At 36.0% G+C, this 21,464-nt stretch overlaps 1 protein-coding gene and 1 pseudogene across 1 annotated transcript; one reads left to right on the top strand and one right to left on the bottom strand.

The window, feature by feature from the left end:
* Positions 1 to 1,891: 1,891 nt before the first annotated feature.
* Positions 1,892 to 5,503, top strand: LOC107922348 (uncharacterized). The gene is made up of 3 exons (XM_016852344.2): positions 1,892 to 2,137; positions 3,061 to 4,086; positions 4,691 to 5,503. Exons 1-3 carry the CDS (start codon positions 2,129 to 2,131, stop codon positions 5,333 to 5,335), a joined length of 1,680 nt encoding a protein of 559 aa, XP_016707833.1. The 5' UTR covers positions 1,892 to 2,128; the 3' UTR covers positions 5,336 to 5,503.
* A 6-nt stretch (positions 5,504 to 5,509) lies between these two features.
* LOC107921636 (eukaryotic translation initiation factor 3 subunit C-like) lies at positions 5,510 to 8,448 on the bottom strand (annotated as a pseudogene).
* Positions 8,449 to 21,464: the final 13,016 nt, after the last annotated feature.

Genomic DNA, 21,464 nt, shown 5'->3' with positions numbered 1-21,464 from the left:
GAGCATTTGCAGACCCCCGATAATAATAAGGATGTATGCTCGAGCATGTTATTCTCTTTGGACTTCACTCGAATCTTTATCAAGCCCACAAAAATTTCTTCTTAACCAATTCATATCTATTCAGGCTCTATAAATCGTTTCCGGAACCCTCCGCAAAAGTTGCTTGCATATGTCTCTCCAATTAGCTGCGATAACTGACCCAGTCACTACCAGCCCATCCATCGGTAACTCAAGCTGTCACTGCACGTCCTCGAGATTGATAGTACACTCGCCGCATGGAAGATGGAATTTATGCGTCTCAAGTCTCCACCTCTCCACCAACGCGCTTACAAGTGTGTGGTTCAATTTACACCCCTCACCTATAAGGGCCACGTTCAAAAATCTCGCATCTCTCAAGTGTGGGGTTCAATTTACACCCCTCACCCATAAGGGCCACGTTCAAAAATCTCGCATCTCTCAAGTAGAGTTCGATTAAGGGTGATGGAGGAGCGGGTAGATTATGAATATACATCTTCAAAATTTGATCTTTCGATTATATATAAAAAAACATAAAAAAAACATTAAATTCCATTATAACAAGAAAATATTTAAATTAAATTAGACTAAATATAATTAAAAAAATTCTTACTATTTGTAATTGATCGACCGAAATGTGCTTGTCATCCAAACGGATTAGAAATTGTGCCATTGCTAATTTCAAAAAACACGAAATAAATTGTAATAGAAAAAATAATTTAAGAAAATCTTAATACAATTTTAATTAAAAAAATTTGAGAGAGAAATAAAATTTGAGTGAGATATTAAGAGGGAATTGAGAGAGATTTGATAATGTAAGAGAGAGATAGTTGAGATTGAATTGAAAAAAAATGAAATGGAGGGTTTATATAGAAAATTATTATAGCCGATAGCGGGGTAGCCATTGGTTTCCGTTAAGGGGATAGTCATTGGAGAAAATAGTTGTTGGGAGTGACCGTTGGGGAAAAATGCTTCCAGCCAGAAGCGTTTTACTGCAAATTAGCTGAAAATGCTTCCATTTGGAAGTGTTTTCATTATTTTGACATATTCTCGTAATTTTACAAAAAACCAAGCTAATCCAATAAATATTTTTTAAAAAAATGAGATTTTTTTATTGTTTTTATTATTTCGGTCTATTCCCGTAATTTTACAAAAAACCAAACTAATTCAATAAATATTAAAAAAAGAGAGGAGATTTTTATGTAACTCACTCGCAATTTGATGTACACATTTACTTGTAGATCAAATTAGTATTTGAATACATTTCATTTGGAAAAAAAATAAGTCTATTATCATTTTCAAATGATACAAAATAAGTTATGAATCAATTTAAAAGTTATAATTATTATCCTAAAATTGAATTTCATAATTAATAAATAATAATTCAAATATATTTCAATTTAAATTAATTTTCACTATTAATTAAATAATTTTAAAAAATAAAATAAAAACCTAAGCATAAAAGAATAAAAATAAAAATTCAATAACTAATTATTTTTAATATAATACAATTTTTATTAATTAAACAAATAAAATATAAAAAAGGTAAAAGTCCAAGCGTAAGAAGATATTAATTGAAATGATATTGCAAAATTTAGTGAAAGGGGAAGACAATTTCTACTTTATTAATACAAATCAGTAACATTTTTTTTAAATTGAGTGACTAAAGTGTAAATTTATTAATAATTGAAAGATATTGTGTGAATTTTGCCTATAATGAATAGTGAGTTAACAATTTAACTATTTAGTGACTTGAATAACAACTTTAAATAATTCAATAACTAATTTGTAACTATTTGAAATTAAGTGACCAAAATGTAAAATTACTAATAATTAAGTCACCTTTATTCTAAAAAGCCCAAATGGGTAAGTCTGCGTACTAAACACGAAGAAACACGATTTTGTTAAACGTAAGGGCTGGCGAAGCCGGAGTTTTCAGTCAAACGAATAAGCCAAAAGGATCGTTAAAAACTGTTATATGGATATAAAAACGAAAAATTTGGGCCTGTTCGTTTTAGCTTTAGCTTCCTTTTTTTCAGATTTTCCTTTTTCTCTTTTTTTGAGAGAGAGAGGTTTTATTTGATTATAATCTCTGAATTCTCTGAATTTCAAGATGATGGAGGTATTTCTTTCTTTCTTCCTTCCTTTTACGTGTTGCTACATTTATGATCCGTTTAAGATTAAGAATTTTTATTGCACATTTTTATGTTTTTATTTTTTAATTTATTTTGTTGAAAGTTTTTGTGTTTAGATCTTTGGAGAAGTAATTGAGATTTTGTTTCATATCAAATTAAGCAAAAGAATGTGCTAAAATGTTTTCAACTTGTTCTTAGGTATCGTTTAAATTATTCCTGATATATATAATTTTAGCTTTAGCTTTTCAGATTTTTTTCCCCTCATTTTGAGAGAACCAGAGTGGTAAAGAAAATTAAAGCCAATTTTAAGGATTAAATCGTCTGATCTCTGAATTCTTCAGCATTTGGAAATGAGTCGAGTATTTAGTCTTTTTCTTTTCTTTTCTTTTCTTTCCTCTGTTACATTTGATCAATGGGATAATTAGAATTTGATTCTCCAGTTATGATCCCTTTGAGATTAAGAATCTACTGCATTTTCTATGTTTTATTTTATTTGTTACCCAAAAATTGGGATTGTTTATTTTGAATGTTTTGGTGATTGGATTTTGAGAAAACGAATTTGTTTATTATCAAATTAAGCACAAAGATTGAAGAAATTGAAAAATTGTTCATACGTAGGGTTTTAAATATATCTTATTACTGTTTACCCCTTAAATAGTCAAATAGCTAGCTGAATATATTTCACAGGTTCATAGATCGAGGTTTTAAGTTTGACTATCGGCGGCGTTGTTTCCTGAGAAATCCATTTATCGACATCTCTGAATTTATCGTAGAAATTTTATCAACATGTTTCCTTGTTGCTGAAAGGCTATTAGATTTAAAAGATTTTAAGTCTGCAATGCTCTTTGGTTGCCAATTAGATTTGTTATCAAACCAGATAGATGCTGTAGTTGACATCATTTTTTTGTAGGCATCGCCAAGTACGGGTCCTCCTGCAAGTACAGATGCACCTGCAACTATGGATCCACCTGCAACTACGGATCCACCTACAACAACTGATCCGCCTACAAGTACAGAGCCACCTGCAGGTGATGTAGAAAATGTACCTGAAAAGATCAAAGATGCAAAAGAGGCAGGTCCTGCATTTCACTGTGATCTTTGTGATGCAGAACTGCTTTTCAAGATAACTCAAGCACTCCTCCCAGGGTTAGCAACGGCTTGTGTTGACAATACAACCGGTGGTGTTTTCAGGTCCCCGGGTTCAGTAGCTGCAGACTTAAGAAAAGAAATGGTGGAGTATCTTACACAAAGAACTGAAACTTATGTGGCTGAATCTGTTGTCTTGGAAGGTGGTCCAGAGGCGGAAGCATACGACAATCCTTACGATATCATTGCTTTTCTTATTGACGAGTTTGCAGTTTCGAAGAGAAATTTGTTTAGTCGAGTTTCAGCATTGCTGCTAAGCGAGAGGAGAGAAGACAGAATTGATGATTTTGCTCAACAGATGGAAATTAATGGATTTTGGCCGGTTGACAAGAGAGAAGCCATTGTACAAACGTTGCTGAAGAATGTTGATGTCAAGAATGAATATCACTGTAGCATGAAATTCGAGACTGCAGAAGAACTTTCTCTGCATATGCCAACTTGCAGCTTTAGGGTAATGACTTGTGACAATGAAGGGTGTGACGATAGATTTTCGGCTAATAAATCGGAGAAGCACGATTCCAGTTGCCCTTTCAAGATAATTCCATGTGAACAGAAGTGCCCAGATTTCATCATGAGACGTGATATGGACAGACACTGCATAACCGTCTGTCCTATGAAGCTCATAAACTGCCCTTTCTTTTCAGTGGGATGCAAAGCAGCCGTACCCCATTGTAAGATCGATGAACATCAATCTGAAGAACTCCATTATCACATTCTTTATATTCTTCAAGGCTTTCACAAGGGAGCATCTGAGGAGGTTTTAAAAGAACGGGTAGATCAAATAGAAGAGGTAAGTTGAGATGTGATTATGAATTTCTTGCATAAATACATATATTTTATTCAAGCATTGGATATCTTTCTGTACTGTTTTGAAGTCATTCGATGAATCAGCATGATGATGAACTTTTAAAGAATTACATAACTTAAATTTCTTACTTACAACAATTGAACTTGGAGAAAGCTTTACTATCCCGCTGTTTCGAACATATCAGTTAGTAAGTAGTTAATATTACCAGGGAAACTTTATGTGCAGATAAAGATTGTTAATGGAAGTTACATCAGAGATGCCTGCAAGATTTAGGATATTAAGATTGATATGATATTTGAACGCTTGCTAATATGAACATACATTTAGCGGAATTCCTTGGTCGATTGCTTCTCAATATGTACTTTTATAGACAGTCGATGCGCATCTACTTGTGAGCTTGATTCTTGCAGAACTGGTTGTTGCATATCACAGACTGTTTCCGAAACCCCTAACCTTGCACACTTTTCCTTTATGGAAATCGTTAATGGCCATGTTGCCACACAGTTTTCTTTAACCTTCTTTTAACATCTAAATGACAGACTTCTCTCTTTTAGTCAAAACTCTTATATTTTCGTTTTCACTGCAGATGTCCGCTGGTAGGCTAGCAGGCGCCAAAAATGTGCGATCTCTGACATCAAAAGTCAAGGATCTCGATGCACGGCTCCCACCTGTGGTAATTGAGACAAAGAAAAATGAAGAAGAAACTTCAGAGACAGAAGCAAAGCCAGAATCTGTGGAAGCTAGTGGCACAAATGAGGATGCTGAAAAAGCTGCAGGAACTAAAGAAGCCACAAACTCTGAAGCAGCGCCTGCATCAGAAGCTACTCCATCAAGCAAAGATAGTGAAGAAGCTAAAAAAACTGAAACCGAAAATTCCAAAGCAAAGCCACTGTCACAAGAGTCCCCACCTTTAAAGAAAGAGAGTGAAGAAGCTTCCAAAAATGAAGTCGAAGTTCCTGAAGCCAACCCAGCTTCACAAGAAGTTCCACCATTGAAGAAAGATAGTGAAGAAGCTTGCAAAACTGAAATAAAAGATTCTGAAGCAAAGCCACCATCACAAGAAGTTGAACCAGTAAAGAAAGATAGTGAACAAGCTTTGAAAACTGTCGCCAAGGACTCAGAAACTGTGGCGCAGTCTTCCGAAGATTCTACAACAAACAAAGATACCGAAGAAGCAGCAAAAACAGAGAATTCGGTCAAGGGTTCGGAAATTAGCACTAATGAAGATTGAAGATGGTAACAGGGACTTCAAATCATGATGTTTGGACTTTAACCAGCCATAGACATGAAATGAAGAAAGCTTTCAGCCTCTACAATATATGTGGATTTTTTTTCCTATATTCTTTCATTTCGGTTGAATTTTTGGATTAATATTTATTTACTCTTTAACTTGCATTTCTTTTTGAGCTTGTTTTCCATTATAATGTTTAGAGATTAAGGAGGAAACTTGTTTATTCTCTTCCATGAGAAAAAAGTATTTGGGGAGTAAAAAAAGAAGATAAATAAAATTCAAAAATTTTTTTTGAACAATTTCGTTATAGGTTCTAATCATCTCTGTTCTTTTTGACACAATGTCTACGACTATCTATAACCCCTTTCCAACTCATAAATAGGAAGATAATGTACTTTATGTCCATGCAAATCGAGCTAAGACTCGATTGGCAAAATTCAAATTTTTTTTTTATTTTGTTTCTTTTACATGTTAAGATAATAGTTGGGAAAAAAAGTTTAAATCAATATTAGCAGTAAAGAACCATTCAATAAATCATATAAAATCAAGCCATTATAGAAAAAATGCCATAGGAAATCCCTAGATTAAAAATTAAGAAAGTTCAACAAACTTCTAAATTCTGGACCGGAAACAAATAACTAAACCAAAAATTAATGATCACTCTAACTCCCCGATCAAGACTAACCATGCGACCCAAAGCATAAATCTAAAAACTTCTCAGTCCTAAACCTTTCCTTTCGGAATATCCACCGGATCCTCGGGACTGACCTGATCGATCTCATGAATAACCAGCTTCAACAGAATGGCCTAATGCCAATGGTTGCCCACCGGCACTATACTCATAACGTGCAGAACTGCCCTGCCTGCCTTGAGTGAAGGAAGAGTCTTGCCACCTACCACCAACACCAGTCCCAGAAGCACATTCTTGGTTATCTTGCCGCCTTAGGGGAAGATCCAGTCCGCCACCATCAATTCTCATGTCTACCACTCTTTCGTTACTTTCAGCAAGAACTTAAAGCTTCTCCACCAGCTGGAATGCCAAAGCCTGCATCCTAGAATGGTGGACTTCATGGAAGATGATGCACTGCGTTGGCTAGTCCCAACTTGCATGGAGTTCTTCATTTATCATCATCCTACTAATCGTGCTATGAACCTGAGCATCCGAAAGGTCAAACACTTTCATAAGCTGACCCAAGCTTAGCGTTTCATAGGCCGAGCAGTATGTTAAACGGTAAAATCTTAAAGCTTCTTCCTTGATCTTTGCTTTCAACATTTCAAGCAATCTTTTAATTTCTAAGAAGCTTCCAAACATCAAGAGAATTAATGACATTAAAGGCCTTCTGGAAATCTCCCTTCCTAAGGGCTTCGGTTGCAGCTATCACATGGTCCCGCACATTTTCAGGGGGACCCATAAATGTCTGCCTCTCACTCACTTCGAGCAACTGCCTAGATGTCTTACTTATCACCTTGTTTTTGGCATTGAGGGTGTTGCCTGCCATGTTAGGCACTTCAAGTAACATGGCACAAGTCAAATGCACAGCCCCTAGAAGCTCGAGGTTTATGTGCTTATGGTAAGGCATTTGACACCTCTGTTTCGACCTTTCCTGATAGAATCCACTGTTTCACGTGTTAGTCCTCGAAACAATTATATAATAGCATTGAAGTTCAAAATTATATAATGACCGGCACCTATTCAGGAGTTTTCTCATGATATTGACTTTGCGAGACGCCTTGTGCGCGCAATTCCTTCACTCTCCCGCTGGAAGACAGTTCAGAAAGGTAATTATGTCCTTCAGCAATTGCCCGGTTAAAAAGTATCTGTGTTGAAATGTCCATATGTTGTATACTATCTAGCAAATGACTCATCAACAGCAAATCGTGACTTAAAGAAAACCCATCAGAAACAGCGAGGTGATAAAAATCACAAAGCATGGCACAGGATTTGGTCCATTCATTTTCGTTTTTGTATATGAGAGTCATTAGGATATCCATTAATGCTTTGCTGTTTTCAAGGAAAGTGGGTTTCCGAGAAACAAGCTCTGGTGTAACAACCCCGACTTTTTCCCACTTCAGGCTCATCACTATCTTTTTCTACACCACCAGCTTCTGATAGCTCAACCAGTTTCCACATAGCATCATAAACCTCTTGAGGCTTATATTAGATGAGTTCAACTTGCCTTAGTGAAACCTTAACAGCAGATTTCAAATCATTGTTACGCTTTAGATACTCGTGCACATTTTGAGCGAGTACCAGAAACATAGGCTTGTCTCTTAGTCTTTCAACATATTCATAAGTATGCGGATCAATACACTGCAAGTTCTCAAAGAACTCATTATCTATTCTTTGAAGGAAAGCCACCAAATTTCCTCAAATGTGGATTGTGTCATTATAATCTGCTCCATTCTGGGATTCATTCTCATCAGGCTCGATCATATCGTCAACCATAATGTTTGGGTACTAAACGAGAATGTCCAATATGATGAGCATAGTTTGCACATACTTCTTCCATACATTTATAGGCATATGTCCACTAAGACCAGGATTAACATCGAACCGTGCGGAATAACATTGAAAAGAATCTCAAGCTTTTGTGCAAGAGTTTTCACAACTTTTGTCAAGAAGGTGAGCTGCTCAACCTGTTCGAACTTTCCGGTCCCTTTCTTCCCCTAGCCTCTACAACTTCTTTGAACTTCTTGTTAACAGTATCCTACGTGATCTCACTTGAGTCCTTCTTAAATTCTCAATCCATCAACTGATTTTTCTTTCTTGGTTTCTTTTCCTAACCCCCATCAGCAGTATGGTCCCCCAGTTCTTCCACCTCATCATCTCCGTCACCAGATTCAGACTCAGCTATCTTTGATGGATCCTCAAACTTAGAACTAGATCCTTCAAATTCTTCATCCTTATCCTTATGTTCCACCTTTTTCTTGTTCTCGGGATTCTCCCTATAATTATTAATCAATTCCTCATATTGCTTATTCTTCTTCTTCCGCTTATGTTTCATCGCATTCAAAGCTTTATGATTACTACTATTAATTTTCTTTTTTTGCTTTGTAACACCCCTAACCCGTATTCGATGCCAGAATAGGGTTACGGAGCATTTACCAGACATACAGATCAAACAATCAAACATTTCATTTTCATCTCACATTCAAATCAAAAACCAATCGCAAATAATCATATAATCTCTAATACGAGCCCTCGAGGACCAAAATGGACATTAAAAAATCGAGACTAAATCGAGTACTTAAGAAATTTTTCAAAAAAACACTAAAAATTTTCAAAATGGAGGGGATACACACCCTTATGGCCAGCCGTGTGAGACAAACACGCCCGTGTCTCAAGCCGTGTGGGCATTCAAAATAGAGACACAAGGCTGTGTCTCAGCCCGTGTCTGTGCCCGTGTAACTCATTGACTTGGGTCACACGACCAAACCACACACCAGTGTGCCAAGCCGTGTACCATTCGAAATGACCTCACACGCCCGTGTGCCAGGCAATGTGGAAACTAGACGGTATACTGACTTGTGTCACACAGCCAAGCCACAGGCTCGTGTCCTAGGCCGTGTGAAGCTACTGACTTGTTTTCATTAGAAGTTACAAGGGACACACGGCCGTGTCACCTGATCGTGTGTCACACACGGCTGAGACACACGTCTGTGTCTCTACCCGTGTGGACAAAAATAGGTCATTTTCCAAGCCATATTTCTAACCCAAAATTGATACCAAATTAAACACAACAATTTGCATATGACCATGACATAAATAGGCATTCAAAACCAACCAACATCAAGCTTATAACATGTTATAATATCACCTACAATCATGACACATATAGGCACCTCAATTGGCCATTTAATTACATGCCAACAATGTCTTCAAAACTACCTAATTGGACAAACACATATATGCATCATTGTGCCTAAAGCTTAACATGTATGCCACTTATCAATCTCAACAATTTGGTACCCAAAATACCAATTCACAAACAAGGCATTCACATGACAACTATATACCACATACAATAAGGCTATTTACATATTTACATAACAAAAGGCATGTCCTCAATACAAGCCAATTTTAATGGCTAAAATAACAAAACATATACGCTACCATTAGCCAAAATGACCTATACATGCCATTAAAACCAAAACGTATAACCAAAAGTACCAAAATAAGCGTTTAATAATGTGATGCAATCTCTGACAACTTCCAATCTTAACAAACTTCCAATCCATTATAAAACATGGAAAATAAAATAGAGTAAGCAATTAAGCTTAGTAAGTTCGTATAACTAAAAATACAACTTACCATTCAACCACAATTTAGGTAAATAAAATTAAGACAATTTGGCCCAAAAGCCTAACATATAATCATCAACCATGTTAGCCAAGTATTCATATGTCAAATATAAACCACTTCCCGTATTTCACATCAATACCTGTACTAGTTCGTATCGAACTCGTATAACCTCATAACAACACTTTTCCCATTGAACAACTTTGAATAATATTGGATACGCGGGTATCTCGCACACTATGTGCCAACACGTGGTCGAAACCACTAAGATCTTATATCTCATATCAATGCTCTCTCTCGAGCCATAACTAGGTGTGCTCACACAAGTTGTCAGTCTAGACGTAGCTACATGGTGCTGCTCACACAAGTTGTAAAATGACCGCAACACATGCCAGAAACTCAGCCACCGGTAGGATGTACGAGACCAGCACCCAAAACACGGTAACCCCTAATGACATGTCATTTGTATCCTATCTATTCCTAAGGTTGAACCGGGATCCATAAGTCGCCGAAACTTTGTCAAATATTTCTGTGGAGTCGTATCATCAAGAATATAACAATAAAGCATTTAAAACAAATATAATTTAATACTTATTAAACATACGAACTTACCTCAAACTCGTACGAAGAAAAACGAATGATTAGTTAAATACTTTGTCTTTTCCCTGATTTAAATCTGTACGTTGCTTTTCTTGATCTATATAATCAAATTTAACTAATTTAAATCTCATTCTATTCTATTCAACCCAAAAATCATGTTTTGGAAAAATTACCATTTTGCCCCTATACTTTTAACTTCTTTACAAATTAGTCCCTGGGCTCGTAAAATGAAATTCATGCAATTTCATCCATACCTAAGCCTAGCCAAATTCTATACATGCTTAAAGCAGCCTATACATTTCACAATTTCACACTTTTACCACACAATTTTTACATTTCTCAATTTAACCCCTAATTAACAATTTCATCAAAAAATCACTTAACAAAAGTTGTTTAACTCACAAAAAAGATTCATTTTCTTCCATTAAAATTCACAACTAAAATGTATTCATGGTAAAACCCTATACATTCAACCATTTTGCAAATTAGTCCTCGGGCTAGCTAGGTTTAGCTACAACTATCCCGAAATCATAAAACTCATTAAAAACAGAACAAAAACGCACCTACATGCAAAGGAAGAGGTGGCCGAATGTTGAAGCTCCTAAAATGGTGTTTTTCTTCCTTCAAAAATCAGCTAGGTGAAGATGAACAAGAAAATGAGATTTTTTTGTTTTATTTATTTTATCTTTTATTACGTAATTACCAAATTACCCTTACCTAATTTTAAAAATTTCATAATTACCAAGCTATGCACATAGACTGTCACCTTTAATGGTCTAATTACCATATAAGGACCTCCACTTTGAATTTATATATCCATTTAACACCTTTAGCTAATATAACACAACTTTCAGACTTTACGCAATTTAGTCCTTTTCCTCAAATTGAGCATACAAATGGTAAAATTTCTTAACGAAATTTTTATACATAACTACTATCATACTGTAGATCACAAAATAATATCAAAATAAATTTTTTGACCTCGAATTTGTGGTCCTAAAACCACTATTTTGATTTCACTAAAAACGGGCTATTACAACTCTCCCCCTTTAGGAAAATTCGTCCCCGAAAATCTTACCAGAAAATAGATTAGGGTATTGTTTTCTCATAGTTTCTCGGGTTCCCAAGTAGCCTCCTCAATCCTGCGACGTTGCCAAAGAACCTTTATTAAGGCTATGCTTTTGTTTCTAAACTCTTTAATCTCTTGAGCCATAATTATGATCGTTCTTCGTTATACGACATGTCGGGCTGAATCTCAAGCTCTATCGGAGAAATTATATGCGAAGGGTTTGATTGGTTCCGTCGTAACATAGATACATAAAACACATTATGAATCTTTTCTAATTCTGACGGTAATTCAAGTCGATATGCCACTGGCCCTATTCTCTTGATAATCTCATATGGTTCGATAAATCGAGGACTCAGTTTTCCTTTGCAACCAAATCGGAGAATTTTTTTTCCAAGGCGATACTTTCAGAAACACTCTGTCACCAATCTGAAATTCAATATCCTTACGTTTCAAATCCGCTTACGATTTTTGTCGATCTGAAGCTGCTTTCAAACTGTCACGAATCACTTTCACTTTCTCTTCAGTCTCTCTGATCAAATCAACTCTGTGTATCTTTTTCTCACTAAGCTCGGTCCAATATAATGGAATTCGACATTTACGACCATATAAAGCTTCATACGGTGTCATTTTTATGCTCGACGGAAAACTATTATTATACGTGAATTCAAGCAATGGTAAATAATTTTCCCAATTGCCTTCGAACTCTAAAACACGGCAACGAAGCATATCTTTGAGAATCTGAATCACTCTCTCAGACTGACCATCAGTTTTGAGGGTGAAATTCAGTGCTAAAATGCAACTGCGTACCCAAAGCTTGTTGTAACTTTTCCCAAAATCGTGATGTAAACCGCGGATCTCTATCCGAAATAAAAGAGACTGGCACTCCGTGTAATCTGACAATCTCAGAAATATACAACTCAGCTAATCTGTCAAGTGAAAAGTCTGTATGTACTGGAATAAAATGTGTAGACTTCGTCAAACGATCAACAATAACCCAAATAGCATCTTTCTTTTTCAGAGATAGAGGTAACCCTGGTACGAAATCCATCGAACTCTATCCCATTTCTGCTCTGGTATCATCACTAGTTGTAATAGTCCTGAAGGCACTTGATGTTCAGCTTTGACCTGTTAACAAATCAAACATCTGGACACAAAGTTAGAAATGTCGTGTTTCATACCCGACCACTAGTACATCTATCTCAAATCACTGTACATTTTATTACTCCCCGGATGAATAGACAAGGTTTGGATTCTTCATTACACAAACTCTACCTCAAAACAATAAACAATCATTAGTTTCGACCTAAAATTTTGAATCAGAAGTCGACTCACACTGTACTGGTTTAGCTTGCAATTCATTATCACATTTCTGAGCTTCGCAAATTTGCTGTAGAAACATCGGCTTAGCCTTTAAATCAGCTAAGATCGAGCCATCATCAGAAAAAGTCAATTTCATATTCATCGCTCGCAAAGCAAACAAAGATTTCCTACTCAAAGAATTCGCAACTATATTTGCTTTCCCCTGATGGTAATCAATGACTAACTCATAATCTTTTAACAGTTCGAGCCATCTGCATTGTCTTAAATTCAGATCTTTCTGTGACATTAGATACTTTAAACTCTTGTGATCGGTAAATATGTGGCATTTTTCACCGAACAAATGGTGTCGCCAAATTTTCAATGCAAACACAATGGCAGCCAACTCTAGGTCGTGTGTCGGATAATTCTTTTCATGAGGCTTTAAATGTCTGGAAGCATAAGCTATCACTTTGCCTTCTTGCATTAAAACACATCCCAAACTGTTTAATGACGCATCACTGAAAATCAAAAATTCTTTACACAACTCAGGCTTAACCAAAACTGGTGCTTCGGTTAATAGTACTTTCAACTGGTTAACACTCTGTTGGCATTTATCTGACCACTCAAACTTCACATCTTTCTGTAGTAATTGTGTCATTGGTGTAGCTATCATCGAGAACCCTTTTACAAATCTCTGATAATAGCTAGCTAGTCCTAGAAAACTTCAAACTTCGAATATGTTTCTTAGTGGTTTCCAGTAAACAACTGCTGAAATCTTACTCGGATCAACTTTGATGCCTTCCGCCGATACAATGTGTCCTGAAAACCCAACTTCTCGGAGCCAAAACTCATATTTGCTGAATTTGGCAAATAGTTGTTTATCTCGCAAAGATTGTAACACAATTCTCAAATGCTCGGCATGCTCGGACTCGTCTCGGGAATATATCAGGATATCATCAATGAATACAACAACAAATTTGTCTAAATACGGTCTAAAAATTCTATTCATCAAATCCATAAATACTGCAAGAGTGTTAGTTAACCCAAATGGCATCATAAGAAATTCATAGTGTCCGTACATGGTTCTAAATGCATTTTCGGCACATCCGAACCTTTAACCTGCAAGTGATAATAACTAGAACGTAAATCAATCTTTGAAAATACCGTTGCACCTTTCAACTGATCAAACAAATCTTCGATTCGCGACAATGGATATTTATTCTTGATCTTAACTTTGTTAAGCTGTCGATAATCGATACACAATCTCATTGATCCATCTTTCTTCTTAATGAACAAAACTTGTACACCCAGGGCGAGAAACTAGGTCGTGCAAAACCTCTATTTGTTAACTCTTGCAACTGAGCTTTCAACTCTTTCAACTTTGTAGGAGCCATTTTGTACGGAGCTATCGATATCGGTGATGTTCCTGGAACTAACTTAATAGCAAATTCAACCTCTCTGATCGGTGGCAACCCGGGTAACTCTTCTGAAAAAACATCTAGATATTCACAAACTACTGACACTGATTCAATTTTTGATTTAGACACTTTAGTATCCAGTACATATGCAGGGTAAGCATAGCAACCTTTTCTCACATATTTCTGGGCTAACATAGTCGATATCACACTAGGCAACCCACTCGAATCATCTGAATCAATACGAAGAGTCTTACCATTCTGACATTTTAATACAATAAACTCTTCTTTACAGTTTACAACAGCATCTTGCGGAGTCAGCCAATCCATACCCAAAATCACATCAAATTCATCAAACAGTAAAAGCATCAAATCGGCCGAAAAATTATAACCCCGAGTCATCAAAGGACAATTCTTGCAAACTTTAGCAATTAGGACATACTAACCTAAGGGGTTTGATACTTTAACAGCGAATTCAGTGGACTCAACAGGTAAACTCTTACTAGATAATAAATTCATACAAACAAAAGAATGGGTTGATCCGAGATCAATTAAAGCAATTACATCAATGTTATAGAGAGAAAAAGTACCAGTGATAATATCTTGCGCCGTTGCATCTTCGCGAGTGGGAATAGCATAAGCTCTGGCTGGCGCTCGTACCTTGGATCTCACAGCAAAATCCTTCGTTGCACCTCGACTACCACTCATATTTCCAGTATTTCAGGGTGGTCTCCCTCTTACAGCTATATTGATCGGTCGAATAGTCGGAAGTTTATCTTTCTCAGGTAACTCAGGACAATCCCGAACAAAATGCTTCTGCAAGCCACATCTGAAACAGTCTCTGTCATTCATCCGACATTCACGAAAATGTCGTCTTCCACATCGTTGACACTCAGGTCTATTGGCCTTAACACTACCAACGCTCGCTATTGATATAGCTTGAGCTTTTCAACTTATGTGTTGTTTTCCACGATCTCTGTTAGAAAATCCCACTGAAGCGGTCAAACGATTATGGAAATCCTTCGATTTCTTTGATGATGAATGATATGATTTTCCCACTAACTTGTTTCTCGAATCTCTAGCCTCAGAATCGACTCTTCTCTTATCTTTACTAAGCTCATTGGCTTTGTGTGCTCTATCGACTAAGAGAACAAATTCTTTCAGTTCAAGAATTTTGGCTAAAAGCTTAATGTCTTCATTCAACCCATCTTCAAATTGTTTACACATAACCACTTTGGCTGGAATGCACTCTCGAGCATACTTGCTCAATCTGACAAACTCTCTTTAATACTCAGCTATGGTCATATGACCCTGTTTCAGTTCTAGAAATTCTTTGCGCTTTTGATCAAGGAACTGTTGACTTATATACTTCTTTCTGAACTCTGTCTGGAAGGATTCCCAAGTGACCAGTTCTCTCGGTACTACAGAAATTAACATGCTCCACCGTTGGTATGCGGCATCTTTCAGAAGAGATACAACACATTTAACACATCCGGTGGGTGAACAGGATAACTTATCAAAGACCCTGATTATATTCTCTAGCCAAAACTCAGCTCTCTCCAGATCATCATCAATTGTAGCCCTAAAATCTTTGACCCCATATCTGGGAATTTTATCTACAGGCGGCTTACTCATACGTATAGGTTCCAAAACTTGAAGAGCTACGAAAATCGGTTGGGGAAAAGGTGGGGTAGAGGTTGCTGAATAGTCGAATTAGTTCGGACAAACCCAGTGAACCACTCGTTCATCATTTAGAAGAAAGCTTATTTAGCCTTTCCTCCACGGCCCTCAGATACAGGTTTCGATCCAGACGATGCTGCTCCACGAACGGAGGCTGGTGCGTTACTTTTTACATCATCGGAGTCTGCTCGATTGGAATCCATTACTATATAAAAACATGATTTAAACTATTAGGGGAATCACATTATCACAGGTTATATAATGGCATGTATAACTAGACTCACATACACTACGTTAGTCTGAGAATCGACTCAACCGTAGCTTTGATACCAATAAATGTAACACCCCTAACCCGTATTTGATGCTGGAACAGAGTTATGGAGCATTACCGGACTTACAGATCAAATAATCAAACATTTCATTTTCATCTCACATTCAAATCAAAAACCAATTGCAAACAATCATATAATCCCTAATACGAGCCCTCGAGGCTCAAAATAGACATTAAAAACAAATCAGGACTAAATCGAGTACTCAAGCAATTTTTTGAAAAATATTGAATTTTTTCAAAGTGCAGAGGCCGTGTGGCCAGGCCGTGTGGGCATTCGAAATAAGGACACACGGTCATGTCCCAGGCCGTGTCCATTCCCGTGTAACTCACTGACTTTGGTCACACGGCCAAACCACACGCCCGTGTGTCTGGCTGTGTACCCTTCGAAATGGCATTACACGCCCGTGTGCCAGGCCATGTGGAAATTGGAGGGTATACTAACCTGTGTCACACAGCCAAGCCACACGCCCGTGTGCTAGGCCGCGTGAAGCTCCTGACTTGTTTTCATTAGAAGTTACAAAGGACACACAACCGTGTCACCTGGCCATGTGTCTCTACCTGTATGGACAAAATAGGCCATTTTCCAAGCCATATTTCTCACCCAAAATTGGTACCAATTTAAACACAACAATTTGCATATGACCATGACATAAATAAGCATTCAAAACCAACCAACATCAAGCTTATAATATGTTATAATATCACCTACAATTACGATACATATAGGCACCTCAATTGACCATTTAATTACATGCCAACAATGTTTCCAAAACTACCTAATTGGTCAAACACATATATGCATCATTGTGCCTAAAGCTTAAAATGTATGCCACTTATCAATCTCAACTATTTGGTACCTAAAATACCAATTCACAAACAAGGCATTCACATGGCAACCATATACCACATACAATAAGGCTATTTACATATTTACATAACAAAAGGATTGTCCACAATACAAGCCAATTTCAATGGCTAAAACACAACAAAACATATAGGCTACCATTAGCCAAAATGACCTATACATGCCATTAAAACCAAAACGTATAACCAAAAGTACCAAAATAAGCGTTTAATAATGTGATGCAATCTCTGACAACTTCCACTCCGAACGAGCTTTCGAACCATTATAAAACACATAAAATAAAACAGAGTAAGTAATTAAGCTTAGTAAGTTCGTATAACTAAAAATACAACTTACCATTCAGCCACAATTTAGGTAAGTAAAATTAAGGCAATTTGGCCCAAAAGCCTAACATATAATCATCAACCATGTTAGCCAAGTATTCACATCAATACCTATATTAGTTCGTATCGAACTTGTATAACCTCGTAACAACACTTTTCCCATTGAACAACTTTGAATAATATTGGATACGCGGGTATCTCGCACACTATGTGCCAACACTTGGTCGAAACCACTAAGATCTCATATCTCATATCAATGCTCTCTCTCGAGCCATAACTAGGTCTGCTCACACAAGCTGTTAGTCTAGACGTAGCTACACAATGCTGCTCACACAAGATGTAAAGTAATCGCAACACATGCCGAAAACTCAGCCACCGGTAAGATGTACGAGACCAGCACCCAAAACACAGTAACCCCTAATGACATGTCATTTGTATCCTATCTATTCTTAAGGTTCAACTGGGATCCATAAGTCGCTGAAACTTCATCGAATATTTTCGTGGATTCGTATCATCAAGAATATAATAAGTCATTTAAATCAAATATAATTTAATGCTTATTAAACATACGAACTTACCACAAACTCGTATAAAGAAAAACGACCGGTTAGTCTAATACTTTGTCTCTTCTCCGATTTAAATTTGTACGTTTCTTTTCTTGATCTATATATTCAAATTTAACTAATTTAAACCTCATTCTATTCAATTCAATCCAAAAATCATAGTTTGGAAAAATTACCGTTTTTCCCTTATACTTTTGACTTCTTTACAAATTAGTCCCTAGGCTCGTAAAATGAAATTCATACAATTTCATCCATACCTAAGACTGGTCGAATTCTATACATGCTTAAAGCAACCCATAAATTTCATAATTTCACACTTTTTTCACACAATTTTCACATTTATCATTTTAACCCTTAATTGACAATTTCATCAAAAAATCACTTAACAAAAGTTGTTTAACTCACAAAAAAGATTCATTTTCTTCGATTAAACTTCACAAAAACTAAAATTTATTCATGGTAAAACCCTAGACATTCAACTATTTTGCAAATTTGTCCCCGGGCTAGCTAGGTTTAGCTACAACTTTCCCAAAAACATAAAAATCATTAAAAACGAAACAAAAACGCACCTACATGCAAAGGAAGAGGTGGCCGAATGTTGAAGCTCCTAAAATGGTGTTTTTCTTCCTTCAAAAATAGGCTAGGTGAAGATGGACAAGAAAATGAGATTTTTTTTGTTTTATTTATTGTCTTTTATTGCATAATTACCAAATTACCCTTACCTAATTTTAAAAATTTCATAATTACCAAGTCATGCACATAGACTATCACCTTTAATGGTCTAATCATCATATAAGGACCTCCACTTTGAATTTCTATAACTATTTAACACCTTTAGCTAATAGAACACAACTTTCAGACTTTACGCGATTTAGTCCTTTTCCTCAAATTGAGCATACAAACGGTAAAATTTCTTAAGGAAATTTCTAAAAAAAATACTATCATGCTGTAGATCACAAAATAATATGAAAATAATTTTTTATCTTCGATTTGTGGTCCCGAAACCATTATTCTTATTTCACTAAAAAAGGGCTGTTACATGCTTCCTTATTAGCCAAAACTTCGACGGCTTGTTTGTGATTACGACTACTCATTTTCTTTGTGAGAAATCGGAGGCTTTTTTGGTGGCAAGGATGTGCGAAGTGAGTCGAGAGATGGTCGGGAAATTTTCAACAAAACTTTCTTTATATATAATTTTATTTGGCTTAAATGTCCAAAAAGCAATTGTTATGGAAAAAATATGACGTGAAAGCTAATGTCGCGTTTGACATGAAAATATAATGAAGTACTTAATTGACTTTTGTAGGTTTAATTTGTTCTTTTACTTATTTTATGATGTGTTATTAACTTTTAGGAATTATAAAAAAAATTAAAAAGGATAAATCTCAAAATTATATATCAATTTTGACTTAATGTGCGATTGTATACATTAATTTTAATATGGTACAATTATATACGTGGAACTCTAATTTTTATTCAAATGTATACTTGAAACTTTAATTTTGATTTTATCATATACCCCTAAAGAAATAAATATATCAACTTATTTTTATACTGGATAAATATAATTATTTATGCATGCAATATATAAACATAAAATGATGTTGTATTAATAGTTGTGTTAATAATTTACAAGAATTGGATCAAATCAAAATTTTATGTATGAAATTGCACAAAATCAAAGTTTATGTATACAATTGCACATTAACTCATAGTTCATGTATAGTTTTGGTATTTATTCCTTTTAAAAACTATAAAAAATAGATTGATAAAATTTATAAAATAAGTAGTATTTTTTAAAATATTTTAATAATTTATAAATATTTTCTTTTTATTTTTTATAATATCTTTGTAATTTTTAATAATTTTTAGATACTTTTTAATAAAAAAATTATTATTCTTTTCTGCTATCTCCCACACATTGCCTTACATTATACTTCAGCCCATACTTATTAACTTCTCTCGCATCATCTCTCATCAACCAAAACTATTACTCATCACTTACCTTAAGTTATTAAATACTACATTCATTGTCACTCAAGCCCCTCACTTGACACATCATAAGATATGATCACCATTACATTTCAAGCTTTTTATTCCCTTATCATCGAAACTAAAGAATCCAAACTTTTATTTCAACATTTGGTTGTTGGAAATGATGATATATTGAGCAGCAACTTTGAACCAGTTTTGAGTCTTGGTTGGTGGTAACATAAAAGGGCCTAAGGGGAAGGAGAATAGATCGTTTATTTTTGGTGGGCTCGGTTTGGGTGAATTTGACCCGGAGACTTCCTTAGCATCTAAGATGCGGTTCCAATGACGTAAGCCATTAGACGTTTCTTTAAGAGATTCGAGGGATAAGTCCATGGAGATAGGAGTGGCTATGGAGGAAATTGTTGAGGCTATTGATAGTGCGTTTATGCATATGCTCATGATGAACATTTGGCATCGTGCAATGAGAAGATGGATCCGGATTGTGGAGGTAATGTGGTTACTTCTTCCTAATTTGTTTAATGTCACTGATAGGTGTGTTTTGGTGCTTAGGGTTATTGTTACTATTTATGGATTCAAAAATTATTTTTTGGAATAGTCAAAGAATGGGGCATCCTCGTTTCCATAAAATTATTGTTGAATATAGGCGTGAATTTAATTCGGATGTTTTCTGTTTATTTGAGACTCAGATCAGTGGAGTTCGAGCGGATGAGATCATTGGTAAGTTGGGGTTTCCAAATTCTTTTTGGATAGAAGTTATGGGATTTTCTAGAGGGGTTTGGATTCTCTGGAAGGACACTATTTTAGTCTATATTATGGCTCTACATCCTCGGGTTGTTACTATGAGAGTCCGTGACAATCTTGGTTAAACTAATTTTTCTCTAATCGACGGTTTATGTGAGTCCCCAATTATCTTCTAGTGTCACGGGCCGCAGTTCAAAGCCCGTGACCATCGCACCAAATGCATCCAATAGAGGTCTATTGCTCAGATGGGGATCATTTGGCCCACGAGAACTGGCTCGATTCAATGAGATATTGGAGAAGCCTGTCAGATTGAAGCCTGGTTGGCCCGATAGCGAAGAGATGGCAACTTAGGCTAATATGGTAACTAATCTTAGAAGATAGAGAGAATCATATCTTGTAAAGATTAGATTAGATTTGATATGGCATATCTTGTAAATCCCTAAAATAAAGGGATATGGTTAATCTCGTCCGTCGATGTATTTGTATCTTAACCGTCGGTTTTGGGGGAGCTCAACTATAAATAGAGAGCCTCCCCCTCATTTGTACTCACTCCTGAATTGTTTCATCATCCATTGTAACTTGAATTCTTAAGAGTAAAAGAATTCTTGAGCATTTACTTAAACACTTTGTGTGCTTTCTTTCTTTAGCTTTCTGTTATTCCCTTGTGGCTTCTTTTGGCACAATCGCTTCCGCTATATAAATTGATGCCTTGGAGGAGTTCTAAAAGAATCCTCTCTTTTGGGAGTTAAGGCTGACTTGGGCGAGTTTGGACGAACGGATTGCCTAAGGCCGTACGGATTGCGAGACGAAAGGTCTATCCCCGTGACAAGTGGTATCCGAGCAGGTTTTGAACCAAGTGATATTCGAGTTGGTTCGAAGGCACCGTTGGGATGTCAAAAGAAGAGTCTGAACAAAGGTGGGTGAGGAAGTCTTTGAGGGAGATGTTGT

Source organism: Gossypium hirsutum, chromosome D01, assembly GCF_007990345.1.
Source record: "Gossypium hirsutum isolate 1008001.06 chromosome D01, Gossypium_hirsutum_v2.1, whole genome shotgun sequence".
Classification (NCBI taxonomy): Eukaryota; Viridiplantae; Streptophyta; class Magnoliopsida; order Malvales; family Malvaceae; genus Gossypium; species Gossypium hirsutum.
Note: the sequence above shows the minus strand (reverse complement) of the source record. Positions and strands in the feature narration are given on the sequence as shown.

Coding starts and splice junctions, on each gene's coding strand:
- LOC107922348 (XM_016852344.2), top strand. Junction 4,087..4,690: donor GGGTAGATCAAATAGAAGAG/GTAAGTTGAGAT, acceptor TTTTCACTGCAG/ATGTCCGCTGGTAGGCTAGC.